Source organism: Rhamphochromis sp. 'chilingali' (assembly GCF_963969265.1).
Source record: "Rhamphochromis sp. 'chilingali' genome assembly, chromosome: 2".
Classification (NCBI taxonomy): domain Eukaryota; kingdom Metazoa; phylum Chordata; class Actinopteri; order Cichliformes; family Cichlidae; genus Rhamphochromis; species Rhamphochromis sp. 'chilingali'.
In genome coordinates this window covers 36,129,344-36,152,717 of record NC_137930.1, presented here as the reverse complement: position 1 = coordinate 36,152,717, position 23,374 = coordinate 36,129,344, and the positions used below count along the sequence as shown (strand labels likewise).

General features: G+C 40.5%; 3 protein-coding genes and 1 pseudogene across 4 annotated transcripts; 3 read left to right on the top strand and 1 right to left on the bottom strand.

Annotated features, from left to right (window-relative positions):
* Positions 1-331: 331 nt before the first annotated feature.
* On the top strand, positions 332-7,626 carry ccdc152 (coiled-coil domain containing 152; the record flags this gene model as incomplete). The annotated part of the gene is made up of 8 exons (XM_080874277.1): positions 332-394; positions 800-905; positions 1,343-1,411; positions 2,212-2,276; positions 4,246-4,381; positions 5,145-5,272; positions 5,530-5,631; positions 6,848-7,626. 8 exons carry the CDS (start codon positions 332-334, stop codon positions 6,974-6,976), a joined length of 798 nt encoding a protein of 265 aa, XP_080730403.1. The 3' UTR covers positions 6,977-7,626.
* Positions 7,627-8,795: 1,169 nt separating this feature from the next.
* On the top strand, positions 8,796-14,137 carry LOC308391609 (serine/threonine-protein kinase NIM1-like; annotated as a pseudogene). Its single transcript, XR_013974768.1, has 4 exons — positions 8,796-8,921; positions 9,229-9,505; positions 11,251-11,519; positions 13,243-14,137. The product of XR_013974768.1 is annotated as a serine/threonine-protein kinase NIM1-like (transcript).
* An 884-nt stretch (positions 14,138-15,021) lies between these two features.
* LOC308391812 (growth arrest and DNA damage-inducible protein GADD45 gamma-like) lies at positions 15,022-16,610 on the bottom strand. Its single transcript, XM_080874562.1, has 3 exons — positions 16,379-16,610; positions 16,057-16,264; positions 15,022-15,934 (listed from the first exon to the last, which is right to left on the bottom strand). The coding sequence occupies exons 1-3, from the start codon at positions 16,519-16,521 to the stop codon at positions 15,821-15,823; spliced, it is 465 nt and encodes a 154-aa protein (XP_080730688.1). The 5' UTR covers positions 16,522-16,610; the 3' UTR covers positions 15,022-15,820.
* Positions 16,611-20,555: 3,945 nt separating this feature from the next.
* LOC308392230 (growth arrest and DNA damage-inducible protein GADD45 gamma-like) lies at positions 20,556-22,005 on the top strand. The gene is made up of 3 exons (XM_080875183.1): positions 20,556-20,728; positions 20,828-21,035; positions 21,158-22,005. The coding sequence occupies exons 1-3, from the start codon at positions 20,628-20,630 to the stop codon at positions 21,269-21,271; spliced, it is 423 nt and encodes a 140-aa protein (XP_080731309.1). The 5' UTR covers positions 20,556-20,627; the 3' UTR covers positions 21,272-22,005.
* The last annotated feature ends 1,369 nt before the right edge of the window (positions 22,006-23,374 follow it).

Here is a 23,374-nt window from a genome sequence, read left to right as displayed (position 1 = left end):
TATCAAAAAAATTCTAAATTGGGGACAAGTCACAATATATATTTTTTTATTTACAATAATAAAAAAAATAGAACATGGTAACAACTGTCACCATATACATTTTTTTCTCTTAAAGGTAATAATTTATGTGAAATTTATATAAACTGCAGATTTTTATTTATTTATTTTACTAAATATTAAATCATCATAGCACTGCAGAGAAACCGCTTCACTGCTAGTAAGCTAGCTGTATGCCCAAACGAGCTGGGGTCTTTGTTAGCATCATGTTAACATCACTTATGAGGAAGATAATAAAGACAATACTATACTGACTTGCTCTCGGGCTTAAAATATGACAAAGTTAAACTGCGTTAATCTTGAGAAATTTCTGGAGGAGTTTTGTCAACTAGAACAGGTAAAGTAATTTACATTGCCCTATTAGCCAGCTAACTTGCTAATAGGCTAACTTCATCTGCTATTTACTTTCTCATTTTTTTACTTTCTGCCTCTTTGTTAGACTAGGAGTTTATCTATGAACTTTTACAGGAAGGCTTTCAAATGTTTTTATTAATGTCAGCTATCTTTTTTTCTTGTGTTGTTTTTTTTATTGCTCGTAGTCACTTAAACATAAGAAGGAAACCTAGTAAGTAAAAGAGGGATTAGACTGTAAATAAACTTAATCCTAATGAACATACATCATACATTTGTAATAAATGTGGATTTTACTTTATAATAAACCTGAGACTGTTTGTGTTTTATTATATATGTGCATATGTGTCTTTATGGAATAAAGTATTTTCTCTGGATCTTTATTAAACAGAACATAACTGAAGTTAATGGCAGAAACAGCATGTTGGAGATCATGTTGGAGGATGCTAATAGACTGGTGAAGTTTTACCAGACCAAGGAGAAGAGCCTAATTGAGGGTGAGTGTTAAAACTCAAAACCTATCATTCAGTTTAATAACATCTCCCTCTGCTGGTGGTTTTGCATTCATCGGGCCCTACTGGAGTAGTGCTGTATGATTCATATATAAAAATAATCGTTATTCAGCTTATACTGGCCTTGGTGAAGGCCCTGGGTTCATCCTCTTTATGAAGTGAGATGTTATAACTTGTTGATCTCATTATTTGACATTTTAGCCACATTTCATATCAGTATCCAGCATTGTAATTCCACATATGTCATAGAAAAATACCATCTGGCAGATATTAATAACAAGCCGGATTTGGTAGCGATTCACTTTACAGAAGAAAAACATTTTAAATATTTGGGGATTTTTTCTGTAAATTATTAAATTTATTTCTGTTTTATATATGTATTTGGAGCATGAAAGTAGACTTTGTTTCTGAACCTCTTTCAGAAAAAGATAGCCTTCTTCTCACAGTGAACAAACTGCAGCAGACTCTGCAGGAGCAGTGCAACCTCAGAGGTATCTCTAATAACATATCAAACACACATACACATATATACAGCAAAAAAAGGTACCCTTTGTCAGCTCTAACATTTTACATATCAGGACATAATAATATAATAGTCCTTAGCAGGTCTTAAAATGAGGTATATACATGTGACATATTAGTGACATATTATATTGTGTTGTTATTTATTTAAGAACTAAACCAGAATGCAGAAATGTTGTGTTAAAGACTAAGTGCACCCTGTGCAGTTTGTAGAACAAGTTTTAGTAGCAAGAACTTGAAGTAATTGTTTTCTTCTAGGATTACTGCCTTGTTTCAGTATCCAGTTTTGGATAAACTTTAGCTGTCGCAGAGATGGCTGCACATTTGGTCCTGTATGCTGGAGAGGAAGCCCAAACCATCAACCCTGAGGTGTTTCTATTGAGATGCTGTGTTTAGTTCTCTCCAAATGTGACACTGCACATCATGGCCAGACATCTTCACTTTGGTCTTGGCTGTCCAAAAACCAGTGTTCAAGAAATCATGTGGGTTGTTCTGGTAACCCTTCCAAACAAGCCATACTCGTTCAGTCTTTTTCTGATTGTATGTCACGAACTTTAACATTTGAAATGTGAAAATTGTCTGGGTTGTTTGAGGTTTCTCTGAGCATTACATGGTCTGATTTGTGGGGGAATTTGCTGCGATGTGCACTAAATAAGGACTAAATAATTTTTATTATGTCTTGATATGTAAAACCTTTATATTTTTATATATTTTTGATAGGGTGATAATCAACTGAAAATGACTCCATATCATCTTTTTCATGTTTCAGTGAAGAATGAGAGACTCAAGAATGATATGGCAGATCTGAAACAGCAGAATGAGAGAACAGCAGAGGTATGAACAGAAGTAGGAGCAAGCAACAGGTGTTTCCTGTAATCACTCTGGCTCCTTAGACCTAAACTGTTAGGCTACAAAGCAAAACTAAAGGGTTTATCAGGTACATAGAGTGTTTCTACCTAGCTAAATCTCCATAATAACATATGCTGAACACATATCCAGAGTAGGTTTTCAGGTTATGAAAACGAGTTTGGTTTAAAGACCATTGTAAGTTGACACTTTTTGTTTGCCACAGATGGTCTTACCACCAATATGCTCTCTGTGTTTGATTTTTCTTTTCAAAGTTTTGAAAATACAAATTTAACAAGCAGATCATGTCTTGTTGGGCCGAATCTTTCTTTATCTTGTTTATGTGGTGGTGCTCATGTGTTTCATAAGCAGTCTAGGCTCAGTACTTTCAATACTTTATATAAATTTGGTGGTGCTAGAAACACGAAGACCGACATTAGTGACGTCTGAGCACCTCAGCATACAGGACTGAGCACGTCTGAGAACCTGTTCAGCTGTTTATGATGAGTGAAGGAACTTAACCCTCTCAGGCTCAAATTAAACTTTTTGTTGCTAATCCACAACCAAGTCCTGCAGTGGTACTTCTGAGTAAAAAAACCTCATAAAATATGTATGTGGGTTAATCCGGTTGTTAGTTCTTAACTGTTGCAAATCGGCAACGCCTGCCTTGAGAGGGTTAAACTGATGAACATCTATCATAGAAATGATACAAAGCTTTTCCTAGAGTTGGTCAAGTGAGAAACACAGAATTATACCTGCACATTTTACTTTCTCCTTTGGTTTTTTTGATCATGTAATGTGGCAGTCTTGTTCAGTCTTGCTGTTGGATGTAGTTGATGCTGCCTCTATGCAAGACACCTTGAGGCAGGAAGGTGCCTTTTCCTGGATTATATCCAGTATAGATGTTACAATATGATGTTGACATGTTTGGCTGTCAATCTGTTGTGTTTGGCTAAGCAGAAGTTTGCTGCGGTGTTGTATTCGTTGGGATTGCACCATGTTATCTAAAAGTCATAAATCAATTTCTCTTTTTTGTCGTGAACAGCAATGCAGCAGGGTGCCAGAAATTTGCAATAGAGCGTTCGGCAGATGATGCAGAACGCACATAAATGTGTTTTCACAGAGGCTTTGGGTTTGTTTCAGATTTAAAGGTTGCTTTGTACAAGTGTTTTAATAATTACTTTTCTTAGAGCCAAGTAGTGTAAAGAAATTTCCCATTTAGTGCAACATAATGCTTCAGGTCTTGTGCTGTTGTAGCTAATAGCAGACAGGTTAGAGAACTGATCAGCCTATTTTGTCACAGAATATTTAATAATGAAATTACTTTTTACTTCTTAATGCATAGCATATGATGTCAAAAATATCATGATTAAAGTTTAAGAGGTATAAAGTGAAGCTGTCACTGAGAGTGCACAGAGAGGTAAAATATAATAATAATAATAATAATAATAATAATAATAATAATAATAATAATAATCAAATTGTACAAGATTATGAGTTTTCTTTCTGCATTGTTTGGATCACCAGTGTTTCATTTTGCTGCAACAACTTTTAAAATATTCTTTACATCTCTTCGGAGCCATGGGCTTTCTTTGCCTTCAACAACAGCGTTTATTGATGCTGTTGTTAGAGGCAAAGAAAGCCTGAGCAGGTCACACATGCTTCGTAGTGCACTCTATTGCCAAGTATGAAACAAGTGAAGCTATGCTTGGATTTACCCAAATTTATAACTTTAATGATTAATTGTAATAATAACAATAATAAATCATGATAAGTGTGTCAATGTTATCTAAATACAAAAATATGCCTGCAAGTGACAGAGCTGTCGATCAAACTCGGTTTCAGTATGTTGAGAGGAAATCTTTAGAAGTGAAAACATCTGAGGGGTATGAGCCTGTCGGAGCCTGTGCTAAAACTTTGCGCAGCAGTAATTTCAGCCTTTGTATGCTGTTATCAGGTTGGAAAAGCTGAAGTTCAGCGGCTGGTCAGAGAAATGAGAGCAGAAGAAGGGAGACACAAGAGGGCGCTAGAGGATCTAAGACAGCAGTGTGGCAGGGAGGCGGAGGATGCCCACAGGGAGTATTTTAGTCAGTGTAAGGCCTCACAGAGTGCTCAGTGCACTGAGACACTGGTTCATGTCCAATGAACCCATTGCACCCTGACATGCTACAACAAATGTATGAGAACAAGTAGGATGGAAGAGTTCCAAACACTGTCTGATAAATGGGATACCTAAATCGCATTGCCTGCAGACACACCAACACAAAAAAAGCATTGTCAGCTTGCAAAATCCTTTCATGGTCTATCTTTTTATGATGTGCATTTAGACATTTCAGTGCAGCTTTAATAAAGTCTGCAGAGGGTTTGCTTCTCCCTCTTATTTAGCTACATGCTCGCTACTCTGATCAGGAAGCTCTGCAGAAACTGTTAAAGGCATCAAACAACTTACAGTTTGCTCAGATTTGCAGGAAATCTTTAGTTTTGTTGATTCTAAAAAATGTTTTTGTGAACACGTGCACTTGTTTTGTTGATTGATTGCTTTTTATGGCTGTAGACAGAGTGAGACAAAGCATCAAGCAAATTATCTCACAATTTGACAGCCTTGAGCTCTTATATGCATAATGGGAGCACACTCCATTGAGTGCATGAGGGGGTTGTAAGACTCAGAATAAGTGAGAGTGGAGATGTTATGTAATGTTTCAGGGAATACTGACACATTATTTATATAATTTATGGTCCTTGAGTCCTATTGCACAACACGGACAGCTAACAACAGATCTGTTGAAGTTTCCTTACTTTACATCAGTTTTTTACTGACAAAATCAGAGAAATCTGCCTGTGATTTGTTTTATTCAGTGGAAGCTAAAGATGCTGAATGTAAGAAGCTGCTGGAGAAAAAGGATCTGGATCTAGAGGACATGAAGAAGAAACTAAAAGATCAGGAAAAGGAGAGTCAGAACGAGCTACTCAAGTTACAGATGGAGGTAAAATAACATAATTGAAATTGTAACCATCATACTTAATTTGATTAACATAGATCTACATAAATATCTGTCATTGCTTTTAATATATGTATGATGTTTAATAATCAGGTTTAAATTGTGTGTGATTTTAATGAATAATATTAAGAACACAGGCAGGAGCAGGAGTCTAAATCTTTGAAATAAGAATAAACTCTGCTTTGGTTTTGAGTGTCTAGTTTCAGTTACAAGCTCATTGTTTTGCTCTGTGTTTTTGGCAGTTTGGTGCAAAGTTAGCCAGAGTTCAGAGTTCAGCTCAGTGGAGCCAACAGCAGCAGCAGCAGCAACATGGCCCAAACCTTCCTCAGAGTGTCTTTAAAAGGGTAAGCAGCCCACACAGAACCTGTTACACCCCCTTGTTTAAACTGTTGTCAATCTGTAACTGAGTGTTTTGGTGTGATTTACCGTATTCCAAAAGCACAGGTGAGTAAACACCATGTGTGTAACTGTTACTGATGTACTGATGTATCCTTCTCATAGAAACTACAACTAAGAGTAGAGCAAAGTCCATTAAGTCTTAACTAGAAATCTTATCTTGTTAGTCTACACGTTTTAAGTCATCAGGCTGCTTCCCGGTATGCTGTGTAAGCTTTATCAGCCTTTGTAATGCTTTAACAGACATAAATTCCCACTTAAATGGTAGGCTGACTGCCTGTATACGTTGCTTTTCTAGTCTTATTTGACCACTCAGCTTTCAACATGGGCATGTCTTTACCCCGAAAGTGTCAGCTGGATCATTTTTGAAGCATAAATTAAACTCCAAGAAGTGAAATGGCAACTTTAGGTTCATTGCTATAAATGAACTGCACCACAGTTAATCTTGATGCTGACTGTCACAAACACCTCCTTCAGGTTAACACTAGCTGTCCACTTTATTAGGTATACCAGTTTGGTATGAGCAATACTCATCACACCAGGCGTTTTTCCAATCTTCCATTGCTCAGTTTTGGGGAGCCCCTGTGAACTGTAGCCACAGGTTCCTGCTCTTAGATGGCAGCGGTATCACCTTGTGTCACCGTCCTCCATCTACATTCAGAGATGCGCTTCTGCCTTGGTTGAATATAGAAAATGCACACTAGATATAACCATCCAATATTCAAATTCACTTAAATGACCTTTCTGAGTCATTCTGGTGCTTGGTTTGAACTTAAGGAAGTCATCTTGACTGTGTGTACTCTGTGTTTTGTGTGTTTTGTTGAAAACTGCTAACCAAAATTTTCATTATTATGATTTCAAAATTTATTTCATTAGGGGGGAAACCGTTCAGTTATGTGTTTTCTTACATTTTGGGCTTTAAATGATTGAATAAGAAAATAATTTCAAAAGGCATGAAATCATGAACAGCAATGAAAATATCACTGAGTGGCTTCAGCAGCCACTCAGTGCAAAGCACATGGCAGACTAGATTTTTCATTTAAACTCGTTTACCTGGCATTAATCTGAAGAATAGAAGCTAGTATTTACAGGGCGTGTTTTATAGGTCAGCAGTGATTTTGGGTTTTCAGAAGTGTGTTGTATGTCTTTTTATGTTTTTCTCAGAAGCTGCAGTTTTTCCAGGAGGAAAAGAACAAAGAGATTTTTGCCCTGCGTCAGAGAATCAAAGAGCTGGAAGAGAATCAGCGTGCCAGCAGCATCCTGGACAGCCGTCCAAAGAGAAGAAAGATTTAATTTGTTTAGAGGCTAACGAGCTGCTGACCTGCCAGTGGACGTGCATGATTCCCATAGAGCATTCTGAAATTTCCAATCTTACATATTCAACAGGACATTTACTTGGTGCTTGTGCAGTGTGACTAGATTTGACTGCAAGTCCAGTGCTCTTCTTGCAGGTGACCAGTGTAAAGAAAGTACAAACACATGCTGTATTCCTGTCTAAGGATTTAATCCAATTAGACGCCTGCAGGGAAGGATGGAGGGAGAGAGTGTAGGTGGAGTAGTGCGATTGTGAATGAATTGGCTGAAAGGGCAGTCTGATTCAAGGATGTAAATCTGTTTATCTGTTTTCATTCAAAGAAATCATTAATAGTACTTATCCCCCTTTTTTCAAGGTTATTGTAATTCACACTGAGTTCTCTTTGTGTTCATATAGATGCATTTTCTCTGTGGTTTATTGTTCTGAGCATTATTAATTGACAGAAGTCTTCAACTAGCAGAGTGTCTTGCCATAAGCTAATGTTTTGTGTGTATCATAGACTGTGTAAGAAAATGTGTATTAAAAAAACTTCAGTTGATCCAGTGAAACATCGGGCACAGCTCCTCTGTTTCAAATCTTTTCTTCTTTTTCTTTTATAAATTGCAGCTCTGTTTAGAATAAAGTAGATGACACAGCAATTTATACTTCCTGTATCATTGTGTGAACAGCATGGGTGTTGTCAGTGTGACATATTGTCAGCTTCTTTAAAAAAGAAAGCATTAAGTAGTAACACAAAGCCAATAACAAAGTTGGTGAAAATGAGCTGTAAGAGCACTTCACAGCGGTTTACACGTGGAAACAGTTACAGGTAGGCTACAGTGCTACAAGCCTGTCTGCTCAGCACTGCTTCGATTAATTGCTGGAAATCAAGCTTTGGCTGGTTGGATGGAGATTATTTGCTACTAGCTTTTATGTTAGCCTTAGCCCTTAGTGTCACGATTCCATCTTTTGCACAGTAAAAATAAAACTTCACACGTTCATATATCCACTCGCCTGCTGCATCATTTTCACTTTGATTTCCAGGGTGTTTTTGAATTCAGCCCTCTGCAGGCTGATTATTCATCCTTTTATTCCTAACATGTTACCCAGCACACATCAGTATAAATATCCAGCATGATTTATTTTTGGCAGTGTTGTTTTTTGAGGGGGTTTTGAGCAGTGTGTATAATAATTATGATTTTGTACATTTGCATGGTTTTTGACTGCTGTCTGCTGATTAATGTCCTTCCACTACTCTACACAGGGATGACATACCTGAATGAAGATGCTCATGCCTGCTGAGGCGTTGACCTTTCTAATCTCGTTATCTGTGCTGTTCTGCCAGCATCTAAAGGGGACAGAGAGCTAATCTCTATGGGAACATTTGCTAATGCCGTTGCATAACATTTCATCTTCACAAAATCCAAGAGATCAACTTTACCTAGATAGCACATGGATGTCAGTTGCACAGGTGTATTATGTTAGACATGAAATCCGCATTCTGATCATATAAACTCTAAAAACAACTTATTTGTGCATATCTGTTTTATGGCCCCTTTTTTGATGTTTGAATTGATGTTAGCTGTATGAAAGGACTGGGGCAGACTCAGATTAAAGCAGGATTAGAGGTCATGGCATCATCTTAAGCTTTCGTTTCTTGGACATGAAAAGAGGCTGAAGATAAGCAAAGGTGAGGGGTGTGGCCAGAGATGCCCACACTGACTGAACACTTTACTAATCGTTGTGACGCTCCCCCTACCACGCTGCCTTGCATGTGATTTGCCATGAGTGTGTAGTCATCTGATTTAGAGGACTGAGAAGAGAGCGAGGCTATGACAACGCTGCTCTGAAGACATTTTTTAGGGTTCTGTACAGAAAAAATAACCCCCTTTTTTAATATCATTTGCAAGGGGCTCTGCAGCCATGGTTTGATGCAGAAACTTGGTAAGAAAATTTCTCATTGTAGTTATTTGTGTGTGTTACTGTTTTATTGCAACCATTTCACTACTAGGCTTCTAAAACAGTATAAAACATGTATTCGTTGCAGATTTAATTAATGTTTTACTTGAGCGATTTGGTTTCAGTGAAATAAGTGTCAAAACTTAATAGTGGTTCTTTTGGGGAAATTTATAGAGAATATCAGGAATCAAGTAAAAAACAACACCTTTGTCCCTCTAGTTTACTTCTATATGCTCCTCTGTACTGTAACTTACATAAGATGGACTGTTAATGACTCCACCACTATCTTCAGCCTGCTGCAGAAATGCCTGGAGGCCAGTACCAGGTGGCGAGCGCCAGGCTCCACCACAGCCTCTACAGCCTGACGGACAGCTCTGATGCTGGGCCTGAGGATGAGGAGACAGAGAACCTCACTCCCCTGGAGAAGCTCACCAGAGATATGTGCAAGGACGAGCAGACCATCAAGGAGCTGATCATAGGGCGCAGAATTGGATTCTATATGGTCCGCGGGGAGATCGGCTACGGGACATTCTCCAGGGTCAAACTGGCTTTCCACGCTCTGACGAGAGGTAGATGGATATTTTGAATCTTCAAGATAATCTTCACTTATATTTTACCTTTGCTTCCTTTGCCTCTGTCTCAGACTCAACCCTATCAAAGCAGAGCTTGAATAGAGTGTGGATATGCAAGGTTTAAACTGGTTGCAGCCCTTTGTTGACAACACTTGAAAACCTTTTTTAAAGACTACACACGTCTGATGTTTGATGGGCCTGAAACTGAGAAAAAAACACAGCTCATGCAATAATGAGCAATTTTATGCAACACAGTTTCCAAATTTAAACTCATCTATAAAGCTTCCAATGCACCAGATGCTGATTAGTTGCTCAGTTAAAAGGAGAAATTACTGAAATACAGCAGCAGAACAGCTGCAACCTGATTCCAAACCTGATGTGTTGAGTCGTTTCAGGACAGGTGGCAGAAGTCTGACCTGAAAAGATCCAATTATTCACATAGCTTGAGATAGCTTCTCTTTGAATGTGTTGCAAAACAGTCCACCACAAACACATTCAACATACAGCAAAGTTAAGCTGAGGAGATTTTCACATTTGCAAAGCACAAACAGATTGTATCATTATAAATACCTTCAACATTTAAGCACAAATCCAATGACTTAAAACTGCTAATGGTGGTTGAACCACTAGAACCACAAGAACTGCTAGAGAAAACAGGTTACTGCAAAATTGCTGCCTTTCAAATGGCCAGGTCTGTGACCACTCGCAGTTAGTTGCCATCTTCAAAGCAACTTGCAATGGGAAGCAGTAAGAAGGAAGGGCAATGGGAATGAAACAATCAGTCCCCTGTCGATTGGGAATTGAATGGGGTCAAACTGACAATTACATGTAATTTTGTTTGTGATAATACAACATTTAACTGTGAAAATCTGTTGCCGTCTTCATCCACAGAAATTCATATGAATTATTTTGATTCTAGCCAGAATCTCGTAGATTTGAAACAGAAATTTAGATATTTAAACTGCTAAATGGCATAAGTGCTTGGAAAGACCTGCTTTTACATAGGAATATAACCAGAATACAACCAGCTGACAAACAGTTGAGAAAAGTCTGCTATTGCAAAGAGACATGTCGCAGCTGAGTTGCACTTATTGCCTAAGACCGACTCATATTGGTTGAAACATGTTAGCATTTTTTTTATAAATTAGATGGCAGTTATTTGCAAACAGTTGCCAATCTGTCTGAGACTGATTGCCATTTGTGTTGGTCTGCAAATGTTCAAAGACAGGTTGCCTTCCACTATGCACCTGGTTAAACTTTTTCTATTCCAAGGAGTCAAGTCTGAAAAGCAGCTGATATCTGGTGGTTCATCTGGATAAATTAATTAAGAGGACCAATCAACTGCAGCTGATTATATATTATATAATATAAACATGCTGTTCTGGTGATGCCAGTCCTTTTTCATCTTATCCTGCTTTAAGCTAAACAATTTAAAACATTGGGATTTCAGGTTTACCTTCAGCAAGCTAACCCTTTATTAACTTTTTGATCATTACTTAATAATTAACACCATATGTTATAAATTTAATAAAAGAATTCTGCTCGCAGTCACTTCTTTAGTTAAAGACATTTTTTTTCCGATTCATTTAACTACTCTCTCCATGTATCTCCATGCAATGCAAAAGCACTCCGGTTTCTGTGTAAGCTTTCAGTTTCTGTTCGACTTTCAGCCTCTGATGTCATGGACACCTTCTCTGGAGTTATGTTACCATGACACGATCATTCTGTCCAATCTTTCACAGACAAAGTGGCTCTGAAGATCCTGGATAGGACGAGGCTGGATGCTGAAGCCCAGCGTCTTCTCTCCAGGGAGATCAGCAGCATGGAGGCCCTGCACCACTCAAATGTGATCCGTTTGTATGAGGTCGTGGAAACGCCGAGACGCCTCCACCTGGTGCTGGAGTATGCAGGAGGAGGAGACCTCCACAGCAGGATATGCAGCGAGGGAAAATTGTCAGACAATGCCAGCAAGATCACCTTCGCCCAGATCCTCTCTGCCATCAAACATATGGTCAGTGATGTTGAAAGCTTTCAGAGCAAGATGCTGCTTGTGTTTCCCATCATGCAGTTTAGTTATGTGCTCAGTGAAGTCACACCTTCTCACATGTGAGACACACACAAGATGTCATCTGCTTCAGATGTGTCATGGCTGCTGGCAGTCCTCTGTTTGGTTTGAAGGTGAGGGAGCTGCCTGGGTAGAGCGTGCAGGAGGCAGGACACATGACAGACACTGGCTCACTGTGAATAAGCCAGATTATAACCTGCCCTGTTCACACAGGAACGCAAACTGGATTTTTACTGAGAAGCTGGCAGGTCAAAGATCAGCTAACAGTTAATCCCACCATGTCTGACACAGAGCTGTTATAATTTTACCCATTTTAAAAAATTATTTGAAATTTTATCTTTTCTTTTATTTGGTAAATTTCTAGTGTGAGTTTGCTTGTTTTGGTTCATTTTCATCAGCTTCACGGTTCATTTTAGTTTATCATTATGCATTTATTATATTAGGTATTTTAATAAAAACATAACCCCTCATGACATGTATGTATTGTAAGATGTTTTTGGTGTTTTTCCTGACTGGAAAAACACCAAAAACATCTTGATGTGTTTACATACATCAGCACACTAACAAAGGTTAAAAGTCAGGACATTCACCAGGGAAAAACCAGAATGACACAACAAAGACCTGATGACAAAGTCAGGGCTTAAATACACACACGAGGTGGGTAATTATAGATAAAGAACAGGGCTGGAAAAATAAAGAGAGGTGGACAGAATCAAACTAATGACATAAAGAGGAATCAAAACTAAACACACAGGAGACAAGAGACTAGCAAAATAAAACAGGAAGTAACCAAACAAAGGAACATCTGACATTGCCAGGAAACTGGAAACCATCCGGGGGATAACTGTAAAGAACGCAAAAAACTGAAAGAACTACAACAAAGAGTCTAAAGCCAGAAGCACTGGGTCAAATATCCAGGATCATGACAGTGGCATCAAGTCTGTGCTACCTTACATGAGGAAATGTACTGTTATTTTTGGCCATGAAATACTCGATGCACTTTATGCTTCAGTAAATAAAATCCTGCTTAATATTTTTATTTCAGTCTTGGTGATTTTCTTTTAGGGAAAGAATAAAACCTCTTTGGCAAGTCCCAATTTTTTTTCTCTGCAGGAAAATCCTGATGAAGACCTGATGAAGATCCAATATATATCTCATATTTATTCATAAAAGGGTTCTTTCCTTATCTTATTGTATAAGATATTATTTTAGTGACTCACACTCAACTCTTATAGTCAGGTTGCATTAGAAGAATGAAAATAGGGTCCGTTAGATGAAATCTTGGAATGGAGAATGGAGACATACATCAAAAACATGCAAAAACATGATTATAAACAAGCCTTTGTGCTGACCCAGTTATCTAAACCATTGGAGTGAATATTTTAATTTTCACTTTAGATTTTTTTCAGGGTGATTGTGGGTTTAGCTGTAACCTGGGCAGCTTAGGTGCAGGTCTGCTCAGAGCACTTTTTTGTGTTCCAAAACAATGTTAAAGTTGTGCGGTCACTGAACTGGTCACCATTAAAATTATAATTCATTACAGCCATCCAGCTGTACATCTAAATTCCCAAAAGCCTTTTAACAGATGCAACTTTAATAGTGAAAGTCTAACCTCACATTTACTTTACAGTTTGAAATTCCAACCTTCTCTTTATGTTTTGCTCTGCAGCACAGCATCAACATCATCCACCGGGACCTGAAAGCAGAGAATGTCCTGTTCACCATCGACGGCTGCGTGAAGGTGGCTGACTTTGGATTCAGCACGCAGATGTCAAACTGCAACAATGCCCTGGACACCTTCTGTGGCTCGCCGCCCTACGCAGCCCCAGAGCTCTTCAGGGATGAGTCCTACCTGGGGCCTCCGGTAGATGTTTGGGCAATGGGAGTCCTGCTTTTCTTCATGGTGACCGGCACCATGCCGTTCCGTGCCGAAACCATGGGCAAGCTGCGGCGCTGCGTCATTGAAGGCAATTACACCATCCCCCCCTGGGTGCCAGGCCCCTGTCAGAGGCTCATAAAAGGCATCTTGAAGCTGGTCCCCAGTGAACGATATGCTATCGACCAGATGCTGGGTTGTGATTGGCTCTTACCTGTGGAGTTCCCCTGGTCGTTTCTCCCTTCCGACTCAATGACCACCCTGCGGAGCCTGATGGTCTCGGAGAACACCAGCCTGGAAGAGGAAGTGGAGGAGGTCAGAAGCTCGCTGGAGAAGCTTGGCTTTACCGCAGAGCACCTGCAAAACAATCCGCTGAAAGACAGCCGGAGTCCTGTCACCGGGGTGTACCGCATCCTGCTTCACCAGGCCCAGAAGAAGAAGGGCTGCGACTCTCCCCCAGTAGTCCAAGGGATGGTGAGAGACCCCAAGAGGGAGGGGCTCCGGGCCTACAGGGGCCTCAGGCACACCTCCAAGTTATGTGTGCTTTCATAATAAAGCACTGCTTTTGCACAGACTTATTTTATACCAACTTGCAACAAACAGGAACATTTTTAAATGACTTGTAGCTTTTACAGTTTTTAGCTTTTGATAAATTTGTTTCACTCCTCCTAATGCAACTCAGGTGTCAACCTGCAGCAATGCCCCAGTCACCTTCTGCACTGTTTGGAATACCCTAAATGTTAAATAAACATGGAAGTGCCTAATGAAATTAAACAAAGGTAGTAATCAATGAAGGAATGTGTGTTTTCATTCATTTATTATTACTTTTTAGCAATATTTAAACACATAAAATATTTTTTTTCTAAAGCCCAACAGACAATATAAAAGCTGTAAAAAGAGAGAGAGAATGGGACGTACATTAAATGAGAGACAACGCTTATGCCCTGTTCACGAAAGTGTAACTAAAGTGAGGAGCGGTGCCTGATGCAGATTTCATTTTAAAGGCAGAGCAGGTGGTTCTGCTGCTGCACCCAAACACAGCTGATCTCCTGTCTTTGTGCTGTGTTTACCAAAGTTTCACCAAGTGCCTGCCAGTAAATAATAGTCCCGACAGCAGCTGGCAGGATACCATAGATAGTCAGGACCCCCACCCTCTCTTCTCCCCAAAACCGGCCCAAACCAGCCAGACCTCACTCAGCACTGTACTGACTAACCCCTCCGACTCCTCCCAGCCCTGCCCTGTCCGACCCCAACCTGCAGGAAGCAGCAGATGGCGCGGCGTGGCCAGGGAAGACATCTGCGGGCTAAACAATAGGCACTCTGTTCGGACCGCTGGAGCTGACAGGCCGGGAGCCCCGCTATTGTGCTCTGCGCCATACATATTCAGATGAAGTCTGGAGGAGGAGGGCCTGAATGTGTTTGCCCCCTCCTCCCTCAGATGTCAGGCCGTATCGTCTCTCCACCCAAAGGGAGCTTAAAGCTTGTGTTAGTTTCAGCCCTCCTCCCTCTAAACACCCCGAAAAAGCACAAAAAACAGAGTTTTGCAACTGCAAGTGAAAACACAACGCAAAATTCATCTTTCAAGTTTTATTGAGTATTTTCCACTTACAGCTTCCAATAATGTTTGAAACAGCTGATAAGTTAACACCAAGTTAGTTTCCAGCATTGCCTCAAAAAGATCAAACACATTAAGTCAAATTTTATTTTCTTTTTGTTTTCACTACAGGCTACATAGTAAAATATTTATAGGATAAGCTAACAAATTCTCATGACGTTAAGTTAATTGAGCGATTTTCTAAAGTGAAACCTTTAGAATATAGACATTTTGTTGTTTTCTATATATGTTTTAGAATATTTTGTCATTGTTAAATTTCTAAAGTGAAACCTTTAGAGAATTAAGACAATTCTGGAAAGTGGGAAACATTTCCGCTGACTGCAACTGATGTCATGTTGCTCAGCGAAGAGGACATCCTTAAAAAGTCCCTTTCTAAGAAGGCCTCTCTCTCAGCACCGCTTCTTCTCCTGCTGCGCGTGCTTCAACGTGCGACATTTGCTCTGTGGAATCACAGGACGCAGAAATCGCTTCTCCTTCCTCTCCAAACCTCATCCGCACAAAGAATGAGGGTCGATGCGTCGCTCTTGTGGCATGCCCGACCTCATTCACATAAAGAATGAGAGTCATCTTGGCATGGACGGGACAAGAGGCGACGGTTCACGGGGGCCCCTCGGGCCGGCGCCGTGCTGCCTGGACGGGAATCCTCCTCAGGAGTATCCAGGGATGAGCAGAAACAGGGTCATCCTGTCCATCAGGATGAGTATTTCCAGATAAGAAGCTTTGCAGCATCTGAGCGAGTGAGGAGCAGGTCCCAGATCAGCGCTCGGGGAGGCTGATCTCAGGAACCCAGTCGTTCAGATGCCTGCTCTCCTCACAGAACAGGTGCAGCTTCTCCAGAGCGGGGTCCTCCCAAGACCCGTCAGCCGGGTTCTGATCAAACAGGAAGAGGAAAGCAGATTTAGTCGCACGTTTCTTTTCAGAAAGCACAAAAAAATAAAAACAAAAAATCAGCCTTGAAATTCTTCACAGTGCTGCTACTGAGCTCTACATACCGTGATGAGGACGCAGTGCGCATCTTCAAACTGTTCCGCCTTGTCCCCAACAATCTCCACTAGACGCTGCATGTCGCTCACTCTGACGATGCTGATGTCGTTGTCGAAGCAGAAGGACTGGATGAGGGTGAAGTGGATCTGGAGGGCGATGTCACACTCAAACTCCTCATCCATGGCCAGGACGCAGAAAGACACACTGTCCGGGTCTCTGTGGGGACATTAAAGAACAAAATCCATGAGATTCTACCCACAACTGAATAAATCAGCGTTTAAATGAGTTTACACGTAGTAAACTTTATCTTTCCAGCAGTCTCATACTTACAGGTTCATAACTTTTGCGCACTCGTAGACACCAACGGTGAGGGAGTCGTTGTCTTTGGCGGTCACCAGGACCTCCTCGAGGGCAGTGCCGGCGCACTGAGCACGCTCGGTGGGTTTCTGGATCAGGACCTCCTCAAAAGTCATGATGAAGGCTGTGAGGATATTCCGCTGTGGAAAAGCTCGAGAAAGTCTGAAGAGTAAATCCGCAGAGAGAGCAGAGTGCTTTCACAGCCGCGGTCACTCTCTTTTATACCCTGCAGCTCGTGCGGCGCAGTGAAAGCTCTGTGCCCTGATTGGCTAAAGCTGAATGGTGTATTGGTATGATAATGCTATTGTCACACTCCGGCTCGTGGCAGATTGATGGGGGTCATCGAGCCACTCACACCCCCGGCTGCACGCACGCAGCAGCTTGCCCTGCAAGCTAAAAATTGCTTAATTATATTACAGAAAACGTTTGATTACTCTGCAGCACTTTAGTGCAACGCACTCAAAACACAGCATATGATTCAAGTTGCAGTGACACATCGTGCACCTGTCTTTTTACATGTACTCATAATAAACTACAAACTGAAGTAAAATGCGCATATAGCTACTCGGAAATCTTTGCAAAGGTTACTTATGGACACTTTTAGCCCCACAAACGTCTTTGTGAACTTTACTAAAACATTTTTTGAACTCAGACAAACTTCTAATGTCTTTTCCTTCATTTTATACTTTTCTGATAGAATCTAAGTAGCAGAATGGCGAAAGTGTGAAGCTCCCCTCCTCCCTCTCAGCAGCAGAGAAAGGGCAGGTGGATGATGCCATCTGTGGAGTACAGGCTGGCCATAAAACTGCCCCATTGTAAGCACAGAAGCTCCTCTATTGTCACGGTCTTCTATACAAATGCAAATCATCAGCGCGTGCCAGAACGCAGTGCGTGCTGCACAATCTGCAGTGCTGGCCCACGCGAACCACGTGGCCATCAGCTGGCCCCCAAATCCTTCCTTCCTCGGGTTTTATTTATTTACTCTGGGGAGTTCAGGAGCCACGCGAGTTACGCAGAAATAGCTTTAAAAGTTATTTTCCTTGGAATTTGGCCCATAGTTCCACTAAATGCTTTCATTTGCGATTTAAGTGGTCCCGACAAACTTTTACGCAGGACTCCATTTCACCTGCTCCACGCGTTAGGCACTTTCAATGCAACATATTGTCATTATTTGGTAATTTTTAGTATCCAGTTCAAGTAACCTGACCTGTGTCTGGTTTTATTATTATCCACAACTTCTTTTCTCTCCGAAACTTTTACGCACGATCCTGCCTCATTCGGTTCACTTCTAGTGCCGTTTCTCTTCTCTTATTTGGTGCCATTTCATCTGCATAATAATCCAAAACACATCTTGCATCAGGTCAGACCTGTTGCCATTGCTGCGTAAATTGCGCAGGGGGTTGGAGGTGCAGACACAGGTCGGTGGTGATTGATTCAGCACTATTGTTCTATGGGAGGCACAGTGGCAGATGGAGAACTGTCGCTATGAGGGGACCCCCTCCTCCAAGCCCCCCTTCTCCAAGCCCCCATTCTCGTTCTCCTAAACCTAGGTCATCTTCGACCCCAGGGCTGTTTTTTTTTTTTTTGTCTTTTGTCGACATGTCTCAACATTCGCAAGTCTGTTGTCTGAGTTTTGATTAAGTTAGAATACCAAAGATGAGACTTCACAGTCTAAACTTGCAAAATGTAAAAGGCTATCTCCCCAAACAAGTAGAGGCAAATAAAAATCACTCTCAGTTTGAGCTGTAATCAGACGAGAATGCCCCAAGTGTTTCGTTTAACAACAAAATGCTTATCTTTGCATTATTGCAAACAGGGTCATTTATTTGTTTTTACTTCAGTCCTCATCTGCGCGTCATCTGGCCCAAAGTTTGATTTGGATCTAGCTGATACAAAATAAAACACACATCTACTTTTAGGAAGGATAAGCTCTTATCACCACGGGCCAGGCGCGTGCAAATCGATACCAACCCATTGTTGGTGAAGCACATCTGCCAGATGGTGGACTCTCCGGCAGTGCGCGACAGGTGTTGGTGTTCAAAGCTCTTTACTGGTGACCTGCGGCGACTCAACAGAGCCCACCCTCTGCGTTATAAAGGGAAATGTCCAAAGGTGGCAGATAATTCAGAGGTTTGCAGAAATGTGTTTTTAGTGTTTGCAGAGATGACTTAAGCTCTGTGAATAAAAACAAAATATTTGTATATATTTTTGCACTGATAAAATACGTTTTTGAGTTAGAGAGCGATACACATTACATAACAATCATATTTAGCGTAGATCCACGCAGTCTGTCTACAATTCTGCGTTTTAAACACAACTTACAAAAATAATCTTTGCAGGAGTAGAACATGTGTCTATTACGCCCAGCAGGTGCTGCGTGACTTCTTTTGTTCACCCTCACTTTACCTTCCCCCTGGGACAGATGGTATCTGCCGGTTACTATGGAGAGTGATGCAGAGTAGAGAGATAAAGCACGCAGGCACCTCCAGATGCCACGCGCCAGTCTTTACACATGCAAAGCAGCGGCCCGTGCCATTTCTTAATCTACAACAAACAGTTCATGCTGTGAAGCTGGTCACGACGTCTAAAAGTCTGCCTGACAGTCAGTACAGTTAGAAGGGTGGATAGATCTGATTATTTTGACATCAAACATTGCTGAATACCCTGCATTGATGCTGTTTTTAAGAAAGTTTCTGCTTATTCTTCCAGAAAATTTTCTACGACGTCTTAAAAGGGCCCTGTCCGACGGTGTTCCAATAGTGTTTTAGCTGTTCTGACCACAGCATTAATAACAATTTGGACATTTCTCGCCTATTTACAAATATACATTGTGCATATTTCATAAATTTTTATATCTTTGCATTTTTACACCAGCTGCGGTTTCAGTTAGGAATAAAATATTTAGCTTTTAAAAAACTTCAAAAAGTGGTGAAAGCATGAAAATATCTTACAAGTCTCGAATAGATTTACTGAAGCATTTGTGTACACAAGACTTTATTTGACTAGCTTATTAAATCAAACTTTTATTTATACAGAAAAATATAATGTCATCATTTGAAAACAAACCAGTTCAACATCTAATGCTCTGTCTTCAGATTTTAAAAATCCATCTTTAGATCGATTTTTAACAGCAGACCAAACCAATCAGCCACTGCCACCCATTCATTTCCACAAAAGGTTAAACTAAAACAGCAAGTCTTTCTCTGTGATTTCAGCTCATTTTAATAATCTTTATAAGCTTGCTTAGATCTGATCTGAAGTTAACTTTGACATGATGAATGGTGTTAGGATTCTAACCTTGCAGGAAAGCTTTATTCAGAGCCCAAACTCTGTGGATGAATGGAGTAATACATTTTAAATGGCAAATATGAAATGATATGGATGACATAACTGGATCAAAAGGATGTAGACTTCTTACTGTTTTCACTGGAGCTTTTTATTGCACTGATCCAGGCAGACATCAATTCGCACAAACCAGCAACAGTTACATGGAGAACCTCAAGAATGCAAGAATGCAGGAGTTTTGACCAAAGTTACTACTAATGCTCTGTTACTCTTGATGTAATCGAAGATCACTCCAAGTTTTATTAAAACTAGCTGATTGCACAAGAAAGAGCAAGTTTGAAACAGATAGATTTGAAAAGTCTGAAATGAACCTGACAAACACTTTGTTGATGTTCGGTGAGATGCCACAAACACCGGTAAATTTAACTCCATGCAAATGAATGCAAATGACTGGGTGCATTAAAACAAGCCCCCCTAAAGCACAATATTATGATTTGGAAAGCGTGCAGTTGCATTGAGAAATACTTTAGATTTAAATATCCTTTGGCTTCATCGTTTAAGCATTTCAGTGGCGTTATCAGTCGCTTCTTAATCTTGCAAAACTTTGAGGACTTTCACAATAGTAGTCTGGTCTTGCTGTGTGGTTTCATTATTCTTGTAAGCTGAAATAAGCACTTAAAGGTCAGGCTTTCTACATTTGATCCTTTCAAATGAAGCTGCCCCCAACTTTCTAAGACTTTTCTATGGGCACGCGTGCCTGAGGGTGGGATGGGGGCTGCTGGCCTCTTGTTACCATTGTGCTGCAATCAGCCAATGAAAGAGTCAGCACGTGCTGGGTCTGCAGTATAAATGTTGGCAATCTCCTGGAAGCAGCACAAACAGCCTTTTCTGGACTTTCTGATACTGCTTCAGCTGAACTGTGAGATACAAACTAACCATGCAGTCTCCTGGAAAATCTCTGAAGGAAGCTCTGCTGTGTGCTCAGAGCGAGGAGCGACTCACTGTTGGAGTCTATGAGAGCGCCAAAATTATGACTGAGTAAGTAAACTTCATGTGACCTTAGCATCTTCTCTTAAGATTAGGGTTAATAAACACTGAACAGCAGCGCTTAACAGGATGATTTTTGTTTGCCTACAGAGACCCGGACAGTGTGTCTTTCTGCGTCCTGGCCATGGATGAGGAGTTTGAGTGTGACATCGCCCTCCAGATCCACTTCACCCTCATCCAGTCCTTCTGCTTCGACAACGACATCAGCATCGTCAGAGTGAGCGACATGCAGCGTCTGGTGGAGATTGTTGGGGACAAGGCGGAACAGTTTGAAGATGCGCACTGCGTCCTCATCACGGTATGTAGAGCTCAGTAGCAGCACTGTGAAGAATTTCAAGGCTGATTTTTTATTTTTATTTTTTTGTGCTTTCTGAAAAGAAACGTGCGACTAAATCTGCTTTCCTCTTCCTGTTTGATCAGAACCCGGCTGACGGGTCTTGGGAGGACCCCGCTCTGGAGAAGCTGCACCTGTTCTGTGAGGAGAGCAGGCATCTGAACGACTGGGTTCCTGAGATCAGCCTCCCCGAGCGCTGATCTGGGACCTGCTCCTCACTCGCTCAGATGCTGCAAAGCTTCTTATCTGGAAATACTCATCCTGATGGACAGGATGACCCTGTTTCTGCTCATCCCTGGATGCTCCTGAGGAGGATTCCAGTCCAGGCAGCATGGCGCCGGCCCGAGGGGCCCCCGTGAACCGTCGCCTCTTGTCCCGTCCATGCCAAGATGACTCTCATTCTTTATGTGAATGAGGTCGGGCATGCCACAAGAGCGACGCATCGACCCTCATTCTTTGTGCGGATGAGGTTTGGAGAGGAAGGAGAAGCGATTTCTGCGTCCTGTGGTTCCACAGAGCAAATGTTGCACATTGAAGCACGCGCAGCAGGAGAATAAGCGGTGCTGAGAGAGAGGCCTTCTTAGAAAGGGACTTTTTAAGGATGTCCTCTTCGCTGAGCAACATGACATCAGTTGCAGTCAGCGGAAATGTTTCCCACTTTCCAGAATTGTCTTAATTCTCTAAAGGTTTCACTTTAGAAATTTAACAATGACAAAAAAAAAAAGATTCAGAAAAAAATCATCTAAGGTTTTCACTTTGGATATTTAATACTGAATTTAAAAAAAGGTTTAAATAAAAAAAAAGATCTGACTTTAAATCTTGAAGTGTGAAACAAAAACTCTTTCAATTTAACTTCATGAAAAACGAAACTATTTGTGAATTCTTGCATATTTTTTCACATGAAAAGTTACAAATAAAACATTTGAAAATTCTACTTTGCTTATTCACTATTCTTTAATTTTTTGTCTCAGTTGTCTGAAGTAGAAACACAGTAACACTTGGATTTTTTTCCCGTGGCAACATTTTGAGCTCCTTTTAGGGAGTTTTACTTTTACTGGAATCACTCAGCAAGGTCTGCAGCTCCTGAGTGAAATGGGAATAAAGTTAAGAAAACCAAGTATATAACAATGTAATTGCACAGCTCAGATTATTGTTATCGGACTCATTTCTTTATAGCAGTAAAGGATTAGGAGGGGTTACGAGATGGATAAAAAACAATAAAGTGGGGAAAATAGATGCATAATGGTAAACCTCTAAAAAGTTTCATAGTCAGATGAAAAACAGCTAAGACCAATCCATTTACTTCTCTAGAGGAGGTGAGGTGATTTTAACGTTACCTGGCATGGCCAGAGATTTAAATCTGCTGTTTTCATTCCTTCTACAGTAATGATTACAGATCAAATTAAGTTTGTCTCTGTGAGCCTGCAGCTTCTCCTGTACTTCAAATGCCAAAATATGTTTTTTCTTTTAGTGTGAAATTCCTACGACCGCTGCTATCAGGTGACCCTCTAATCTCAAAAATTGATTTAAAAAGTATTTTTTGTATATATTGTTTATCACGCTTTTTCAAGTTGGTACATTAAAAACCTAGTGGATTAGCTATTAGCAGCTTGTGTTTTAATACTATAGCCAGAGAGGCCGACTTTGACCTATGAAGGAAAACTTTCAGTTTGTGATATTCAAGTTTGTTTTGCTTCCTGTTAAATTATTACAAAGTCCTGTTGATGATGAACCTAAACTCGAGTTAAATGTGACCAAATAATGAGTGCAGTCTATAGACGGGCAAATAACATCTGCATCTATCTCAAAAACTGATGACTTTGACAACATAAACATATTTGACACCTTTAACTTAGTTATATATCCCCCTTTTCAACAGAAGTGAACTATTTTTTAAAAGACTTCACAGACAGAGGTGGAGTGGTAAATTGTTCCAGAGCCTTGGCGCCACAGACCAAAAGGCTCTGTTTGCCTTAAAGGCTTCAGTCTTCTACAAAGGACAACAAACAGATTTTGAGCTTTTGAATGAAGACACTGAGCAGCACTGTGTCTAATGTGTCTAACAAGAAGTTGAGATAAATAGTCTGAATCATTTTCATGTACATAAGTGTGCTGGATGCAGTTTTAAAACATACTCTTAAATCAACCCGGAGCGAGTGTAAAGAGAATAAAGTCGGGGTAATATGCAAATTTGTAAAACTCGGTTCAGACTGGAGGCCTCAGATGACTCTGTGTTAGAGTTTGTATTGTTGATTGTCATTTATGCTTAGAAACATTTACTCACACACACACACACACACACA